This window comes from Ruditapes philippinarum, unplaced genomic scaffold, assembly GCF_026571515.1.
Source record: "Ruditapes philippinarum isolate M1 unplaced genomic scaffold, ASM2657151v2 ctg1040_1_1_1_1, whole genome shotgun sequence".
Classification (NCBI taxonomy): Eukaryota; Metazoa; Mollusca; class Bivalvia; order Venerida; family Veneridae; genus Ruditapes; species Ruditapes philippinarum.
In genome coordinates, this window is record NW_026854359.1 from 230207 (window position 1) to 250593 (window position 20387).

Below are 20387 nucleotides of genomic sequence, written 5' to 3' on the forward strand. Positions count from 1 at the left end.
CACTTTTCACGTACGTATGACAATTTATATCTCGCAGAATATTTATCTTGTCTTTCTAATTTACCTATAAAATCAAAATGTTGGCGAATAAATCGTTCTGGCCGTACATATAACCGTATCATCCTGTATGTCCCGGATATTGTCCGGATACTGTACCTCACAACAATATGTAATTAACACAATATCAATAAATCAACCTTTTATATCCTATTTTGAAACAATACCAATATCAAGGGAAACAACTGATGAATGTTATTCAGACAAAGTTGTCGTAATTACTCCCCTTTCCAATATAAAAAAGTTCAAGCACTTTGATTCGATTGTCGTTTCCTTTAATAAGGGCATTTCAAGTTTAACATATTCGTGATTTTAATTATATATTACTTACTTACTTACTTACTTATTATCATTTCTAACAATGATCAATGTATTTAGGCAATTCTTAAGGTTATATTATTAGTTATAAAGATTTTGACAGGTTATATGGCCCTATATAAACGGTTAATTGTAAATATAACACGAGCCGCTCGAGTGTTATATTGCAAACAGCCGTTTATATACGGCCATATAGCCTGTCAGAAATATTTATAACGAGTTTATGATATAGCAAACATCATTATTTTAAGTAAAGCGATATTTCTTTATAAATCGACAGCAGCCGTGTATAAAACTATATCAACGTCACGATTATCCAAAAACAAGCGACGTTACAAACGAGTTGTATTATAAGATTATGAAATAAATTTTCAGGAGTGACTATTTACTTGCAGAAACTATAAGACAACGCTAAACACAGTGGTACAATATATTTGGTATTTGTATTTAAAATGCTGATATCACATATGACATGTATCACTCATTTCCGTCACTTCCGTCTTATACATGAACGTCATTACATATGATACATGTACACAGGACAAATAAGATCAAATAATTATTGCTTCCGTCATCTTACTAATCTTTAATCAAGCACGCTCCTTTCCTCGTATTAAGAGAAATTACAAGAGTGGTAACTTTATATAACAATATAGACGTATTTGAATTTTTTTTGTCAAGAATAGATAATTTAAGAACATGATTACTTCAAATAAAAATTAAAATAAACATTCCGATTACATCTTTGTGAATTTTTACCATTTCAACATCATGAATTCACGATTTCAAATTTATAAATTTTACGATTTAAACTTTACGAATTCAAATTCGTGAGTTCATTATTTCAACTTCACGAATTCACAATTTTAACTTCATGAATTCACGATTTCAAATTCATGAATTCACGATTTCAACTTCATGAATTCATGATTTCAACTTCATGAATTCACGATTTCAACTTCGTGAATTCACGATTTCAACTTCGTGAATTCACGATTTCAACTAAGACAATTCATTACGTTAAAATCGTGAATTCGTGAAGTTGAAATCGTGAATCCCAATGTTGAATTCGTGATTTCTTGAAGTTGAAATCGAAAATTCATGAAATCGTGAATTCAATATGTTGAAAACGAAAATTCACGAAGTTAAAATTATGAATTCATGAAGATGAAATCGAGAATTCATGAGGTTGAAATGGCTCTTGTAGATATCATATATATCCGCCGAATGATGTTGATCTTAAAAAAGTTTGTCACCATGTCTTGCTTATTGTGATGCGACAAAACAATATCAATTCTCTGAAGCTTAAGCACAGGTTGTTGTTTTCTTTGCTAACAAGTCATTTAGGTAGTAACAATGATTTCCTAATTGAGAGTTAATTGAAGCAACAAACGGTACAAACTAACGTATAAACTAGATAACAGTGATAGTTTTACCTAATGCTAGAATATTGCATATTTTTATATATTTTAAATACTATTATACTGACTGCCGTGTTCATGTATTCACTTTGTATTCATCTGTTGTATTAGAATTTACCGCTGGCATGCTTTCAATTATCTTCAAGTTATTGCAAAATGTGCGTATAATCAGCGTATCAAATTTTCATAAACTTTTTGCAATGCTTATTGAAATTTTAATTCTGCAAATTATTCAACAAGTGCTACTAAGAATCCTGTAAATGTACTAAAATTTGGGCGTCGAAAACCGTCGCCATTACGACATCCTACAAAAACTTTGTCGTCTGTCGCTAAGTAAAATGTTCCAAATATGGTCGCAGCGTAAGTATTGTCAAAATAAACGTTGACAGGGGTTCCTATCGCCTCTTTATTGTTTACATACAGAAAGCATTTTAAGTCTGAAAGGACTAACAAATCATCTTCAACGCTCAATGAGGATAGAAAAAAGTAAATGCCAGCAGATGGACACGTGAATTTGCCACTTGTTTCACTGTAAGCGTTGCCATAGTTCTGAATAGTTTCTTTGAAAATCGTTGGATTTTTACCGGACGCACCTTTGGCAGTGAACGCAACATGACGATCTGAAATAATGATATGATAATCTTAAAAGTCTTTAGCAGAGCTGAACTTTTAGATATCTCAGCTATTGGTAAATAGTACAACGCCAATTTTACATAGACGCATACTATCCAAAAAATTCAAAAACGAATGTATACCATTTGTGTTACCGATATTTGACATAACATTTTACGAAAAACTTGCATTCAGAAAAACCATATATACTCAAAGCATACCCTTCTTATTTTGTAATTTAAACCGTGTTGATAATCTAGATAAAACGTCATTGACATTGACAGCTGAGACTTTGATAACATTTTAAGAACCGGTATATACATGTATGTTCCAGCGTCTTATTTGTATAACCTAGGCAAATATTTTCTTGATAACGATATGATAATATGACAACTTAAATATATATCATAATTAATATTTACCAATGTTTTGATTTTTTAGGTATTTTCCTTGTGTATCGTTAACTTCTGTATACAGCTTTGTTATCTCTCCTTTAAAGTGTCCTTCCATCGTATTTATGTGATCTAATTGACTTGACACTGAAATACAGATACAATAACACAGTGAGTATTTCCCATGATCAGTAACTATGTAGACAAAACAAATAAAGTGATAACAGAAAATCCAACACTCCTAGTGTTTTTATTAAGCTTTTATCAACCAGTGTGTATCTGGTACAACATTATTACTTTTGAAAATATTCGAACAAAATGTTACATCCTTAAGACAGCATTGTAATCTGTAAAATGGACAAACACCCATGGGACTGATAAGTTTAGTTTTCGTTTACAGATTTGCCGAATTAACATCTGTTTCAACTGTAATAGAAAAAACAAATCGAAATATGTTTGCGCAAAATTCATTCACTAAGATTAAGTTACTCAGTGTATCAAAATTCTGTATGAATTAAACGAAGTACTAAAGCCTATATATAGGAACGTTATAATACATACCCTTGTTCGACAAACTGAAAACGAGAACCAGACATGTGACTGACATAGACAATAAGATGATGACCACTATAACAAACATACATTCCTTCAATGATACTTTCCCAACTTTGGAACTTGGGTCAATTTTTCCAGGTTGTAATGGCTTTAATGTGTCGTATTCATCCGTTCGCGCATTCCGTTTGTCTAGGGTTTCATAGAGTTCCTTTTTATCGGACGTATGCCCTCTCACTTTTTCGTGTGATTGTTTTAAATGGTAATCATCCGGTATATAACTGTATATTCTATTAGTGAGATCGGTCGTCTTCATCGTTGAGTAATAAGTTAATATAAAATAAAAAAAATATACTACTAAATAACTTTACCAGTAGCGCAAAATATTATAACGCAGGTTTCAAGGCAGAATCTGAAAAGTGTGCGTGAAAATGTAGTGACTTAAAAGAAACCAGGAAGACCACTCTCCGGACGGAAACCAGTATTTCCTGACTCTTCGTTAATTTCAGTTTAGCAACGATCTAATTATCGCATTTGATACGTGTTTGACTATACATGATAATATAATTTAAACTTCAAAGTACAGGGACTTTTGCGGAATGGATATCTAAATAACAAAATAAGAAATACATGAAGAAAGAAAAGGAAACAAAACCAACACAATAACCATGATAGATTCCTACAACGTATCATTAGTTAATATTTTGTTCTGATTTATGTGTTTATTGTTAAAACAGAAAACAACTTTTTCTTATGTAAAGTCATGTTTAACAAGAAAAAACTCTATTTTTTGGCAATTCAAAGATGTTTCATCATTTTCTGTTGACCTTTACCCTCATATAGACGTGTTTTGACGGCTTATCACCGCCCCCCCTTTGAGAGCTCAAATAGTGAAACAAACCTATTTAGACCCCAACACTTGTTTTCGTTTCAGAAATGTGAATACATATTCAATCAAAAGCAGATTTAATAAGCTAACATAGACTTTATGTCGGTTATTTATTAAAACATTGAGTTATCATTGATCTACACATCTTCAAATTCAGTTTTTAATTAACGAATAGCTGACTTTGTAGGTCAGGAATATAATTGTAACGATATCTATGATGACAATTCATTAAACATTCAATTAAAAATTCAACTTACTTTTTAATTAGATATGTATCTTGTTTCATAATTTGTTTTGCCAGCAATATACATTTTCACCATTATGAACACACTACGAGTTGTGGTAAGATTATTGTAGGTTATCAATTTTACGTAAAAAAGAACACGAAAATCGTCAAATGTTTACCAGTATCTGTTCACAAAATTAAGATTAAAAATGCAGACAAAAAACAGGTATTTTCATATTTTTGGTAAAGTCTGTCGTGTATACTTAAGTAGTTGTAAAAGGCTTAGTTTATCCACCGTGTGACTGATGTAAAATTCACAAATTGATACATATAATACATACTTAAAAAAGACCTACAGTCCATGCTGTCTTGCCTACGAAATGTTTAATTTTAAAGTGAATATGTCTACAGTGAACTCATTTACCATCATTATTTCAAATATTGATAAAAACAATAGAAATGTGTCATTTTGATATTCTTACGTAAATGTCGCTTGAAAAGAAAAGTTGATCAAGTTTAAAGTGATTTAGAATTAATATTTGTACGATGAAAAATGATATTCTATTCAAGAACTTTTTTATTATCTGCTATTATATATGTAATATCGGATCATGTATCTCACACTCGCCAATAACTTTTATGTTATGTATATTTTTCTTGGTTTGGAGTTATGTCTTATACTAAATTACTAATTGTATTACGGACCTTCCATTATAAACAAATTCATTGTTTAAAGTCGTAATTGCACACATACGCACACAACGAGAAAAAATAAAATAAAATATTTATAGATCAGATTTTATCATTTAACGATTTGTCAGGTTTACCTTGCGTTTGTACCCAGATTCTTCAGACAAATTCTTTACCAACAGGAAGCACAAAGAAGAAGAAGAAAGTTTTAGAGTGATTTGTGTAGGATTTTGGGGTCTAAATAATGACTCACGGGGTTCTAAAATATATAGGTTTCCTCCTCACTAAAATATCATAACAGCAATGTTTCTTCTAAATCTGTGAGTTTATTAGCTGACTACATAATATGCATACAAAACATAGAATCAATATAAGTGAAAAATATCAGTTAGATTTTTGTGAAGAAGTTCAAGACAGTTAGAATGTCTGATACATCAGTTAGGATAAAATATTAAATAATAATTTCCTGACAAAATGTCTATGATATCAATAATTTCAATGTATGCATTTAACATTTAAATGTAAGATACTTCTCCAAAGAGTCATTTGTAATCAGATTAGTCATCAGTAATATATATACATGTACATTTGAAATATCACATACTCATATCAAAACACAGTATTATAATATTATAATGTTTATTCCTTAATTGTTTGATTAAGGTACTGGCATGTCCATAGGACTGTTTATACATTTACATAAAATAAAGTGATCAAGAGCTGACAGTTTGGTCTTAATTGATATACTATATGTATTTAATGAATTGTACAGTCTAGCAAGTGATTGTCACCAGCGACATTTGTTTATTCCTTTGCTTGACCAGCTGATGTATATTGGTAATTTAGTTAATCTTAGATAATATCTTTAGGCCATAATAAAGATGTCTATACACTATTGATAATAGAATACTAAAACATTGTAAACACCAAAATTCTACAATTTGTCCTTTTGACAAAAGTATAAGGTACAATACTGTGTTGTTTTATTTAAAAATAGTCTAATTTGTAATCTCGAAAAACAAAAAGAATATATTATTCTACCTAATTGTTAAGCAAATCAATTTTGAAGTAAACTGAGAATGATTTTTAAATTTAAAAACCCCAGCAAAAAATCAAGTTGATTGCATTTTCTTCAACTAAAAAGTTCTAACAAAAGATACATTTTACCTTTCAAGTGTCTGTAAAGCAGAGGCTAAAATTAGGATTTTCGTTCAATTTACATCGTTTATACCTTTTTCATACCAAAATGCATGAAAATTTCATGCATGAAGTAAACAAACATAGAGAAGAATTACAAAAGTAGATAATGATTAACTGATTTAAAGCAAGACTGTATGATTTACTATGTAAATAATGTAGTTTACGTAAACAAAATAGTTTACCTAAACAAAATAAAGTGCAACACTTATTAAATGACCATTGACAGTAAAAAATGACCATTTATTATAAAGATGCATGAATGATTTCAACATAAACATTAAACAAGTAATTTAATACCGTAGTAAAGAAATTAATATTTTTAGTAACAACAACCAATAATAAGTCTTAAAATGAAGAGTTTCGAAAAGATATAAAAAGTTATTCCCGCCACGACTAATGTTTAGTCACTATCGCTATGTTCATTGACTGCCTCAATCATGTCATTTGCATACTGTGTTATTTGCCTCAAGGCGAGGAGAAGTGGTATGTTCCTTTTCCAACTGATTTCAATAGAATCTTCATCTTCATAATTCGTAACTGGATGAATGGAGGCTTCAGGAATGTTAAATACTTCGCTTGCCGTTTTAACAGCTTCTCTAACCTTAACGCTTCGGAACATGTTTGCAATGTCATTATGAACCTCTTTGCAAAGAACGTCAGCTTTTGTCAAGATCAAAACACGTGGCACACCTATATCGTACATGACAAATGTAAGTTGAAACCACTTAAATTAATGCATATGCTAATATCTTAATATTTTACATGCTTTTCATTTCATAAATAAAAAAACCCCTCAAATGTATTTATTGGCTATTTCACACCGGTTTGTAGACTTTTGAATGTCGGTATAGGTTGAAACAGAATTTACTAGGTAACATGACTGTAAAATTCTTAATTTTATTTTTGTATTTAGAGAATTGCATTAGCGATTAAAGTTTAATCAAATCAAAATTTTAATAGGAAGTTTATAAATGAGATCGTTTTGTCGATATACAATCCACAGATTTGCAACACCGACGGAAATACCGAAAGACCCTTAAAATTCGAAAAAAAAAAACGCGCCAGTAACGTAAAGTTATCAAAAAAAAAAAAAAAAAAAAAAAAAATACAATTGACATATCATTTAATCTTTGGCGGTTAAATTATTTTTTTATTAATATGCAAAAATATATTAAAATTATAATCTTTATATCAACTAAAAACACCAATCATACATTTGACATAAATATCTGAGAGTGCCGGATAAATTTGTTAATTTGGTGTTTGATATTTTAATGAATAGTTAACTGGATTGTCAACGTTATTGTTGGTCTCATTATTTTGGACAAATTTATATTCCAAAAATGATATTTTAAAAGCAATGTTAAATATTTTATAGGAAGAAACATGGTTGAAGGGAACTTAAATATCTGAAAAACTTAACAAGAAAGTGAGAGAACTAAAAATCTTCAGAAGAAAATTGTAATGTAAATTAATTCTATAACCTATTTAGATTAATTCAAAACTAGATAGGTGAACAATTTCAGAAAGATGCTGTATATTGACTTATTTTCGAATGGCTATTGAGATTCCCAGATTTCTCAGATTTCAGTTTGTAATTTTACAAGATCATAGTTATATTCATGTCTTCCCCGTAAATTTTACAGGAAGTCAACTGATTTTAGACGACCTTTGACCAAAAAATAAAACACATTGTAGGAAAATATCAATATACATGTAGTCAGTAAACAGTTTTCATTTACAGTTTAGAACCGGTTATTCTTTTTCTTTGTGCATAGTGACAAAATTACGAGTCATGTTAGAATTTTGTACGAAGAAAGAAATAGTTGTTCTGATGTTCTTATTTAAATGACTATGCAATAAGATAACGATAAAATCCGACTTCCACATTAACGAATTGTGACTGATCTTATTTAGGTTATGTCTCATATAAGAAATTATAAGACAGTATCAGTAATAACCATCGTACCACGATGGATGATACGTCTTTTTGGAAGATAAATGCTCTCTTTACTTACGTAATCGCTTCACGGCATCTTGTATTTCTCTTATTTTCCTGACATAGGCTGGAGGAATACCTATGTGCATGACATTTGCATCAACTACAAAAACGACACAATGGGTTTGATGTTCGAACTCTGGATTAGCACGCCATTTGTTGTGTTCTGGTGAAATTGGACTTCTTGGGTTAAACTGAAATTTGAAGATAATAAAGGACATTAGCAATATTGCAAATTACAATCAATAATAAAATCATGATATGAATAATAAACAAGAGGGCCATGATGGCCCTGGATCGCTCACCTGACACAACCGCATCCAAGCAATGACTTAAACAAGCATCATGGCCAAGTTTGATGACAACTGAGTCAAACATGTGACCTCTTGTGTGTTATAAAGATTTTTTCATATTTGGGCAATGTGACCTAATTTTTGACCGGACACGACCCATATTAAAACTTGACCTAGAAATCATCAAAACAACCTTCCTGACCAATTTCCAAGAAATTTGGATCAAAACTGCAGCCACAAGAGTGTTAAAAAGATTTTTCTATTTTTAGCTCCTGTGACCTAGTTTTTAACCGGACATGACCAATCTTAGCACTTGACCCAGAAATCATCAAAACAACCTTCCTGACAAATGTCCAGAATATTTGAATCAAAACTGCAGCCACTATAGTGTAAACAAACTTTTTCTATTTTTAGCTCCTGTGACCTAGTTTTTGACATGAGATGACCCATCTTCGAACTTGACCTAGAAATCATCAAAACAACCTTCCTGACAAATTTCCAGAATATTTGAATCAATACTGCAGCCCCTAGAGTGTTAACAAGCTTTTTCTATTTTTAGCCCCTGTGACCTAGGTTTTGACCGAAGATGACCAATCTTCAAACTTGACTTAGATATCATCAAAACAACCTTCTTGACAAATTTCCAAAATATTTAGATGAAAACTGCAGCCTCTAGAGTGTTAACAAGCTTTTTTTTAGCTCCTGTGACCTAGTTTTTGACCTGAGATAACCCATCTTTGAACTTGACCTAGAAATCATCAAAACAACCTTCCTGAAAAATTTCCAGAATGTTTGGATGAAAACTGCAACCATTAGAGTGTTAACAAGCTTTTTCTATTTTTAGCTCCTATGACCTAGTTTTTGACTGGAGATGACCCATCTTTAAAGTTGACCTAGAAATCATCAAAACAACCTTCCTGACAAATTTCCAGAATATTTGAATCAAAACTGCAGCAACTAGAGTGTTAACAAGCTTTTTCTATTTTTAGCTCCTGTGACCTAGTTTTTGACCGGACATATCCCATCTTCGAACTTGACCTAGAAATCATCAAAACAACCTTCCTGACAAATTTCCAAAATATTTAGATGAAAATTGCAGCCCCTAGAGTGTTAACAAGCTTTTTCTATTTTTAGCTCATGTGACCTAGTTTTTGACCGGACATGACCCATCTTCAAACTTGACTTAGATATCATCAAAACAAAATTCTTGACAAATTTCAAGAACATTTAGATGAAAACTACAGCCACTAGAGTGTTAACAAGCTTTTTCTATGTTTAGCTCCTGTGACCTAGTTTTTGACCGGACATGACCCATCTTAAAACTTGACCTAGATATCATCAAAACAACCTTCCTGACAAATTTCCAGAATATTTAGATGAAAACTGCATCCTCTAGAGTGTTAACAAGCTTTTTCTATTTTTAGCTCCTGTGACCTAGTTTTTGACCTGAGATGACCCATCTTTAAAGTTGACCTAGAAATCATCAAAACAACCTTTCTGACAAATTTCCAGAATATTTGGATGAAAACTGCAGCCACTAGAGTGTTAACAAGCTTTTTCTATTTTTAGCTCCTGTGACCTAGTTTTTGACCGGAGATGACCAATCTTCGAACTTGACCTAGATATCATCAAAACAACCTTCCTGATAAATTTCCAGAATATTTGGATGAGAACTGCAGCCACTAGAGTGTTAACAAGCTTTTTCTATTTTTAGCTCCTGTGACCTAGCTTTTGACCGGAGATGGCCCATCTTTGAACTTGACCTAGATATCATTAAAACAACCTTCCTGACAAATTTCCAGAATATTTGGATGAAAACTGCAGCCTCTAGAGTGTTAACAAGCTTTTTCTATTTTTAGCTCCTGTGACCTAGTTTTTGACCCGAGATAACCCATCTTCGAACTCGATCTGTATTTCATTGAGACAAACATTCTGACAAAGTTTGATGATGATCCAATCAAAACTGTGACTGCTAGACTGTTAACAACCCAATTGTTAAGAGTGTTAACAGGCTTTTTCTATTTTAAGCTCCTGTGACCTAGTTTTTGACCGGAGATGACCCATCTTCGAACTTGACCTAGATATCATCAAAACAACCTTCCTGACGAATTTCCAGAATATTTGGATGAAAACTGCAGCCTCTAGAGTGTTAACAAGCTTTTTCTATTTTTAGCTCCTGTGACCTAGTTTTTGACCCGAGATAACCCATCTTCAAACTCGATCTGTATTTCATTGAGACAAACATTCTGACAAAGTTTGATGATGATCCAATCAAAACTATGACTGCTAGACTGTTAACAACCCAATTGTTGACGACGCACGACGCACAACGCACGACGCACGACGACGGACGCCGGACATAGCCCCATCACTATACCTCACCTTGACCACTTCGTGGTCAGGTGAGCTAAAAACAATTTATGCCGTTCTTGATTGTTGTACTTATCCATATAAAATTGTTTTTTTTTCCCAACGCATAAAGTCCATTATTTCTTTTTAAACTTTTGACCCAATAAATCAAATCACATTTATAGAAGGGAACTTTTAAAACAGTATTCTCACGAGTGGCCCACTCGATGAAATAAAAATTATTCATCTTACAAACGAACAAACAAATATCCTCTATATTAATCATACTTTAATTCATCAATTACCGTATAACCATCCTTAACATGCCCTTCAAGAAGAGCAACCATGTCCGCGACATTAAATCCTTCTTCTTCACTTTGTTCTAACCCCATGCAATCCCTCAGACGAAATCTATCTAGTAAGGATTTATCTGTGTATTTGTCATACTGAAATGAGCAATACAAATAAAACATAGTATGTCTTTCAGACAGACATGTACACGTTACCAATGCCAGTTGTATCAATTGGCTCTTTGTGTCCACTTTTATCTAACCTAAGAACCTTTATTAATTATTATTGTCACCTGTAATTGTATTCACCAGGAAGAAACGACAATGTTTTTTTATTCTCTATAACACATTCTAACACTATCGGAAATTTTCCTATATAGACAAAGAAGGCCGGAAGCGTGCATTATTCTACAATAATGCACTCGCCGTTCTTATTATCTCCCTGTATATTTTCACATTGAGGGCGCCATTTCGTTTAAAAATCTGATAAATAAAAACAATTTTTTGTCGAATTTTGTTGTGAAAACTATCTAGAATAATAGAAAATGGTCTAACTAAGAAAATGAATCCGAACACCAATATTTTTTTAATTCAGTTGTTAACGCTGTACAGACGTTTAAAGTGTTGTTTACGTGACGTCACAATGTAGCGCCAAACAGCACGTGCAAAACAATCAAATCAAGTACGCTATTTTAATGTCGCAAACGAGTTAATTTTTACATTTATTTCACTTTTAATAATTTGTATTTCGCTTGAAAAGTTATAGGGTGAAATAAAATAAACAAACAAAGTTTTATCAACGTTTTAAAAATTCGTTATTCTGAAAATGTTTCTACACACGGTAGATTTAACGACAGTTTTGTTTCAACCCACTGGAACAGCCTTTAAAGAACGTTTCTATTGGAAACTCTGAGGTTAAAACAAATTTAACCACCAAACATAAAGTCCAACTTTATAATAATAATTATATTTTTTCTTGACGTGTTAGAATGGAAATAGATATTAATTCTTCGTGCATTATTGTATAATAATGCACGTTTTTCGTTCAAATGCTTTGTAATTAATCACTCAGGCCTATCGGCCTTCGTGATTATCTTACTACGCATTTGAACCCAAACCGTGCATTTTTCTACAACAATGCACTCAGAATTGATATCTATTTCCTAATTAAACTATTAACTAGTTTGTTGTAGCACAACAAAATAAAAAAACTAAGATTCTTAACTTAAATTCTTAGTTTTTTTTAATAAAAATAGACCAAATTAATGTGACAAGAAATAGGAAATGCACCTTCCGAAATATAGATTATATATTCACTTATTATAAAGATCCTACATATTACATTTATACGCCAAATTATGTATTAAATTTTGACGTCATTGTCCTTGACGTCATATGACGTTGACGTCATTTCCTTTAAACAAAGTATACCTGATGAAGACTTTTGAGTCGAAACGTTGTACATTTTTTCAAATAAAATAATTACATTTTTAAATTGAAACTGGAGTTGATTTCTATATTCAAACTTACATATTCACTTATTCGAATTGGACATACTCAAAAATAATTTATTTGATTGTAATAAATTTCTACAAGAAAAGTATTTCAAAAAATTATAAACATGAATTTCAAATTCTGCTGTTTTGATTTTATTTCGCTAATTAAAAAATTACGATAATACTATAATACAGCAACACCTACGGCAGTACAGGAATATTAATCATTTTCTTATAATTGTATGTATACGATACTGTACCAGCATAGTAAATTAGTCATTTGATTCATGCTGTTGAACACAGATACAGATTTACTTCTTTTTGTGATTGAACCTTATTATGACATTTGTGTATGTAGAATTTATCTGCCCCTTAAATGACCTGAAATAAAAAATATCAAATTCAAGGACAGTGTACTAAAAATATAGGTGTGACAATGAAAAGTCTGTATAATTATATTGATTAAAATGAAAAGCTAACTTACAGTGGTTGTACAACTTTTGCTTCCCCTTTCAGTTAAAGCACGATCAACCTTATGTCCCTTAGAAACAGATAGTATTGCATTAACAAATGAAGACTTTCCTGCTCCGACTGGTCCAACTAGTACGATAGTAGGTTTTTTCCGTTTTTGTTTTTTTTCAGGGTTTGTTTCTTCCACGTTTTCTCTGTTCCATTTCGGATGTATTTTTTCTATTTGTTTACGAAGTGACGATTCACTCTGATAAAGATATACAATAAATTGACATCCTTTATTTCATAAAATTTCAATTGACAATACATTTCATCGTATTGCAGTAAAATATGTGAACTTTTCTAAATCATTTAAGTAAACCTTCTGGCATTTTCAATACATAAACACAACGATAATTAGTACTTTATTGAGACTTGATGGTATACGGTATTTTTTTCATATATGTAAAAATTGTTTGAAAACCATTTTTATCGTTGTAATAGATGTCCCATTCGTGTTTAAATATCAAAATAGTTTTGTAGAGTGTTTACAGGGGCGTATCACGTTGGGGGACAGGATCTGACCCCAAGCGTCTGTGTATATACGAGGATCAGTCAAAAATACCTGAGTATTGGTTAATATCTCTTAAACGGATAGACATATTCAAACGAAATTTGATACACACGTACACATGTATAAACATATGTAATGAAATACGTAATCAATATGTCGTTTTATTGACGGCGCATTCGTGTTGACGCGTGAATTTAAATGTTTTCAGGAAAATTGCGTTCGATACTTTGAATGGTACGAAAGAATTTGACCTGCAGTGAGCCTGTTTGAAATTGGTAAAGGAATCCAAGTAACTCCAAAAAATGAATGACACACGCAAAATTCACCGAAACTTGTTATATTTCGCCGAAGTATGAACAATCCAAAAATGCTATAACATGATAGTAATGCTATGGCATATTTTTGAAGAAAATTCTTTGTCCAGAATAACGCTACAAACGACCAAGACTGAATTATATTACGCCACTTAGTTTGCACGACACCGCTACGTTTTATAAGGAGAACTGTGTTTGGCGTTATTTCAAGAGTGTAAGTAGGAATACTGGGGAAAAATGCATATTCTACGGAAGTCAGCATCTATGATTAGGATATGTTCCTGAAATTAAAAGATCCTTAAAGAGGAATTTGTTACTGTGATTAACATTAATGAGGTGGTGCGGTACATCATCACCTTGCATTGTCTTGTAACAGCCATTATGTCTTTTCAACATTGATGGGAGTCTTCAATACGATCTGGAGGGAACGTACCACAAACAAAATGTAAGTGAATGTGTATGTTTTACAATCAAGAATCTCAATTATTTTCACTATCTCTCGTTATGTATACATTTTACATACCGAAAACTAAAGCAATGAAATATAACATATGCAAAATAATATAAACAATAAAAAGCGATAAAAAGAGTGTCCCTGCATAATTTCTATGATTTTAATTTAGATTTTTCGGAGAAAACAAAATCAAAATCTTACGTCTTCACTCCATGCAGGTGTTGTTCTCCATGGGGTACTTGTAAAAGGACAAGGAGGCGCAGGCGGAGGCGCAGGTGGTTCATACGATTGAACTGGACCTAGAAATAGAAATCACATATAACTTAACCACGCCAGCACGGGTATAAAGAAATTAAAGTATACAACGTATTTTTCAAAAGCATTTTGTTATATAATTTAAAACTTTTAAAAGCCCCTTTTTCCCCTTGGTTTTAAAACGTTTGTCTTTCTAAAATATATTGATACATGTCAAAATACTAGTATTCTCATTAAAGTTTTTGAAAATTCTTTAAATTTGTCGCAAAAATGTGTCGTTTTTAAGTAATTTTGCGATGCTTGGGTTGGCAATTTCAAAAATGTTTTTTTTGATTTTATGTTTTTAAAATTTTCGTGAGAAATTAACGTGATTTTCTTTTTAAGGTAGTGTGGCCGTATAACAACGCCTTTGTAGACGCTTGGGTCACGCTGGTAGTTCTCTAGATTCTAGATTCAGGGTTCCTATCTTCCTCTTAAGATACACGCCTTACACTATAATAAGAAGGTCTTAAATATGTTACTAGTAAGTTAAATCTTTACTTCCTTTTAGTAATTGATCAGGGTTTGGATGAAACTGAACAAAAGTTTTCAAAGTGAATTGACTCGATGAAATATATCACGACCATACGCAAGATCATGGCATTCAAGTAGGAAATGTTTCACAGTAAAATATTTATCGCCAGCTATAGAAAATGGAAGTTTGTCTCCTGTTAAAATGTAATAATGTTCTATGTCTACGTCTACATTCAGAAAAAAAGAGATTATAATGGCCAAGAAGATATAAAGAGAGATGGCGATATATTAAGACAAGGGTTGATATCACGAAGGTTGTAAATTACAACTTTGATTTCCACGCAATAAGTTTACTTAGTAAGGGTTTATAAACAATGTTTGTTAACGACGAATCTACTGGTTCAGAATTTATTTATTCTTCGGCCAAGTTATCTACTTCTTTATTTCCTCGTATTCCTATGTGGCATAGAATCAAACACAATTGACTGACTTAGTTTTTAAAATATCATGAAAACGGAAAACAAGTTTCTTAATCATAATATAATCGGACGTTTGATTTTTATTTCAAAATAACACGGAGAGTGACTTTGAAGAAAAAAAAAATATATACATTATTCTGTTAAATGACAATACTAGATCAATGGCATTTGCTTCAGCAGTAAATATGGATTCGTTATCAGGTAGTGTTGTTACATATGTGAAATGATTTGCAACCATCCTTTGTGGTGTAAATTTCGATTGAATCTTCATGTTCATCTATGAATTTCGATTTTTTTTTTGAAATTACAGGAGAACTTGTTGACCTTTTTTAAATCTAAATTCTAATATATGCTACCGATTTCATTTTGTCATGCATAATTTGGGCAAATTCAATCAATATGATCACGCGCTTTAAAAAAAAAATAAAAACTACCTAAAATTAATACAATATTTAATAGTGTTAAAAGTGTTTTGTTTTTCCATCTTTCCTATTTTTCGTACAAATGCATGCAATGCTTACATCTGCCATGACAAGCATTGCTTTTCGTCAAAAATTCGTGAAACTTATTTTATTTTATTTTATCAAGTATCACTTTTTCCCCAATTGTTGATTTTGAATTCATGTTGGGCTTATAGAGTTGTTTGTTATACTGGTTATAAGTAAGAAATACAAGAAAATCTGTCTGAGAAAAGAAGAAAAATGTATAGCGACTATGGCACTCGACGATAGGGGTAAATGATAAAAAATGAGAATTCTTTCTATAACTAAACCAGACCTCCGAGAGGCCTCTACGATGAAGTCCTGCAAAGAATCAAAGAGTGGTCTACCATTGATGAGAAGTTTGAAAAGAGAAAGCACTTTCCACATTGCTGTGGTGGCAAGCATGTGGCGGTTACATGTCCTTCGAATACTGGCTCTATGTACAGAAACTACAATGGCTTCTTCTTCATTGTCAGAATGGCCGTAATCGATGATGTCACCTATAAGTTTCTTCGGATTGATGTCGGCTCTGATGGTCCAAACAACGAAGCCTGTTACAATAGGTCATAACTGAAAGAAGGCCTGGAGAGTCCGAACAACGTATTCAGTCTCACTAAAGAGAAGTCTTTACCTGTTGACGACTGTCCTGTCCCATAAATCAGAGTAGGGGACAATGCTGTTGGAATCAACAAGAGCGCGTTATATAATACGTGACACCTTCCTGACCACGTTCGAACGTGTATTGGTATCACAATACGACGTCATGTACCAATTGCGTGGCCTTTAAAGGTCATGTGGGAGGTAAGGTAAACTTTATCATCTTTGAGGTGTCTTTGTGTGTAGTTAGAATGCCATTGTAGGAATCGTGTGTGGATCGGGTGCGATGGCGGCGTGACATTATGTAAGAATCGTACGGCTGTTGATCGGCTCTCGTCAAATGTCTGGGCCATCTTTTCAAAATTCAAAATTCCATATCCGTACGCCCATCTGGTGTCGATTCCGGAAAAGCGTGACGCCTACATGTGGGATTTTATTTTTCCATATTCTCCTTAGAGCTTTATGCTATTGTGGTGGCACTCTTTCTGTCTTTTCTTGTTTTTATCGTCATTGATAAGTACCATCCCTCTTAGTTTTTATCATTATTCCCCCTTCCCCGTCTGGTTGCTTCCTCTCCAAAAACCAATGCTTGTACCACGGTACTATTAGGACTGTTCATCTGACTAAAGTTAAGGTTTTCTTATGTTTACATTTAGATCTGACGTTGGATAATAGAAGGCTTCTTGTGACCCTTCGATCTGCCTGTCAGTGTCGGTTTTGTATGAATATGGATCATTTTCTTTTATTGTTAAGTACTTGAAACCCGAAACGTGTACGCTGTTTCAAAGTTAGTTAAAAAATAAAAAGATACTCGTCCTTATCAACAAGAGCTTAAGCTTAGTTTCCATACCAACCAGTGACTTCATAGCAGTGATTGTTTTTTGTAGCAAGCTGTACATGTTTGTAGCAAACAGTGACTTCCTTAGTAAACACTAACTTTCCAAATGTGAAATTTACAATTGAATTTCGCTGCAGGCACTGACTTCCAAAAGATACCATATATTTTGTATAGCAACCAGTGATTTCGTACTTAACCTTTACAATAGCAACCAGTAATGTTTTCATACGCACATGTTTTATTTAAGATAAAAATATTTGCTTTTTGATATCATTTAAGATTAAGAATTTTTTGTCTGATTTCCATTATAATATAGAAGATTACCTGTTCCTTCTCATGGAGAGTATTCATATCTAGGTGACAAATATTGGGGCAATCATGGCCCTCTTGTTACGCGATTTAAGTATCTTTGTCAGGGGATAACTTTGCTTTCATTTGATGAATATTTTAGATATGTTTTCCTAAAATATGTTTTAGTTTGAATCATTAAAGATCCCTCAGCACAACATAATTGTTATTTGTGCATGCTTACTGTTTTTTATATTTGATCAGATTTGAATTGAATTCAAATGCTTTTGTAGATGCTTCCTGAAAATGAGAGTTAGTATCGGAAATTTCAAAGCCCGCTATGGTTTCGTAGACAAATTTGTAAAAGTATCATTGTTTAAGAAATAAATATTAAATGTCTTATTTGATTTTCTTTATATAATTTGACAATATGCCCAACTTTACTTAGGCCTTTCAGTAGCAGATAAGCTCCATTTTAGAGATAAATATATAAATAAAGGTGTCATTTTCTTTCACAAGAAATTATATGCTTACAGAAAGTTAAATATGAACATATAAACATCTGAACACATTATAAATTAACAAAAAAAACCTCAAAGTCAATAATTTTACTTTTATGCTTTTTAGACCTTTTCTACTATTCACGTAATTAGAAGTGATGCTCTTCGTTATGCGATAATAGCCCAAAAGAAGTCCATACTGGTCATTTTGGGTTCGAGAGTCATCATTGCATTTAGAGAACAGCATCACACAATTTTTTAAAATCTATGCCTGGTCTGCGATGAAATGCGGCGTTGAGACACCGCTGCAAATCTTGGTAGTCACCCTTTTGAAATAACGGAAAGTAAGCGTTTGTTAGACCAAAATACTCTATCAGCTCTGTGTAATAATATTATTGTGATCTAAATCCTGGAAAGGGCTGAGGATTGCAATCGCTAGTAATTAGGTTTTTAGAAACCGAGATAACACAAGTCAGTCGAACCGGGTGAGCTCCCCGAATAGGTTTTAGACACAGACAAGTAGTTTTTTTTGATATCCCTAAGGTTTGTAGTTTCAGAGTTATAGCCAGGACTAATTTTAATGTGTAAAATGTAAAAAGGGCAATAACTCCAAGATTGGCGATGCAGAATTACGGTTCTTAAGCACTGCACTTTTACTCAATGAGATCTATCTACCTACAGAATACTTTGTTAATATCTCTTCGAGTTTAAGAATTATGTTCCCTGCCGATCAAATGTGTACGGACAGACAAAGAGGCGACAATATATACCTGTTAATGATGTTTTGGATTTGGTTATACGTGTATTTTTATATAAACATTGAGTTTAGTCAATAGTTACATGTAATCATACACGAATAAGGAATGATTGAGGTAATATTAATTAAGATTTAATACTTATTATATATTTTAAAATTCGGTTTGTGAATGCGGTTCTATGAGTGCACGAGGTACAATTTTTATTTCAATGCCATATAAAGATAAAAGGGCCTTGAAATGTTTTTTTTCGAAAGTAATCTTCCAAATGAGGAAATTTAAAACCAATAACATTTGTGCAAAATTTAAGATTTTTGCTCGCCCCGCTTTTCCAGAATTATTATTCAAATTGTTGAAATGACCAAAACTGGAAAAGCATTGTAACGCTTAGCACCTGCAATAAGCAATTGTATTCTGTACTTTATCTCTTCAATTAAAAGAAATTGAATCAAATATCTAATATTATTAGTATTTCTGAAAACATTGTTTTTGAAATCTTTATTTAAAAAAAAATAACATTACAATCAGCATTTTTGGTGGGGACCGTTGATATCACACTTTTAGGACAACCCTATAGTAACATTTTTAATGTATTTACGTATTATTGTTCATAAAGATTTACATATGATTAAATGTCATAAAATTTATAAACTGAGTGAACATTTATCATATTAACGTTAGCAGATGTAGAAAAACTCTTCTATACTATAAAAAACTTACTGTGACTGTCATGTTCACTTTCACTTTCACTCGAAAACACTTTTCCCATGTTACGTAATATTTTACACAAGTGCCTCTCTAAAACACGGACACTTTTAAAAACTTATCTGATGCAGTTTTATAAAAAATAAAATCTTACGCGTGGCGCCGATTTGCAAATGTCAATATTGAACATTGCTTTTAAAAACCATCTGGCAATTAAAAAGAACACAAACAGACAACTGAATAAAGCTTACACAGTTGCTAGGGCGCTCAAAAGCTCAAGGCTACATATAACTTTACTTGTTTACTGTTTTAATATGCTTTTTATTGAAATATATTTCCGTTGGTGTAGAAATGTGTGAGAGAGACAGAGACAGAGAGAGAGAGAGAGACACACACACA

The 20387-nt window shown here is 32.1% G+C and overlaps 2 protein-coding genes across 2 annotated transcripts; both read right to left on the reverse strand.

The window, feature by feature from the left end:
• Positions 1-1436: 1436 nt before the first annotated feature.
• Positions 1437-4149, reverse strand: LOC132739920 (heavy metal-binding protein HIP-like). Its single transcript, XM_060727751.1, has 3 exons — positions 3362-4149; positions 2831-2947; positions 1437-2416 (listed from the first exon to the last, which is right to left on the reverse strand). Exons 1-3 carry the CDS (start codon positions 3666-3668, stop codon positions 2025-2027), a joined length of 816 nt encoding a protein of 271 aa, XP_060583734.1. The 5' UTR covers positions 3669-4149; the 3' UTR covers positions 1437-2024.
• Positions 4150-5463: 1314 nt separating this feature from the next.
• Positions 5464-20201, reverse strand: LOC132739921 (interferon-induced protein 44-like). The gene is made up of 6 exons (XM_060727752.1): positions 20004-20201; positions 14778-14875; positions 13269-13502; positions 11304-11444; positions 8376-8550; positions 5464-7047 (listed from the first exon to the last, which is right to left on the reverse strand). The coding sequence occupies exons 1-6, from the start codon at positions 20050-20052 to the stop codon at positions 6758-6760; spliced, it is 987 nt and encodes a 328-aa protein (XP_060583735.1). The 5' UTR covers positions 20053-20201; the 3' UTR covers positions 5464-6757.
• Positions 20202-20387: the final 186 nt, after the last annotated feature.

Coding starts and splice junctions, on each gene's coding strand:
- LOC132739920 (XM_060727751.1), bottom strand. CDS start 3,668: ATGAAGACGACCGATCTCACTAATAGAATATACAGTTATATACCGGAT. Junction 2,948..3,361: donor TTTCAGTTTGTCGAACAAGG/GTATGTATTATA, acceptor TCTGTATTTCAG/TGTCAAGTCAATTAGATCAC. Junction 2,417..2,830: donor CCTAAAAAATCAAAACATTG/GTAAATATTAAT, acceptor TCATTATTTCAG/ATCGTCATGTTGCGTTCACT.
- LOC132739921 (XM_060727752.1), bottom strand. CDS start 20,052: ATGGGAAAAGTGTTTTCGAGTGAAAGTGAAAGTGAACATGACAGTCAC. Junction 13,503..14,777: donor CACCTGCATGGAGTGAAGAC/GTAAGATTTTGA, acceptor TATCTTTATCAG/AGTGAATCGTCACTTCGTAA. Junction 11,445..13,268: donor GCAAAAGTTGTACAACCACT/GTAAGTTAGCTT, acceptor TGCTCATTTCAG/TATGACAAATACACAGATAA.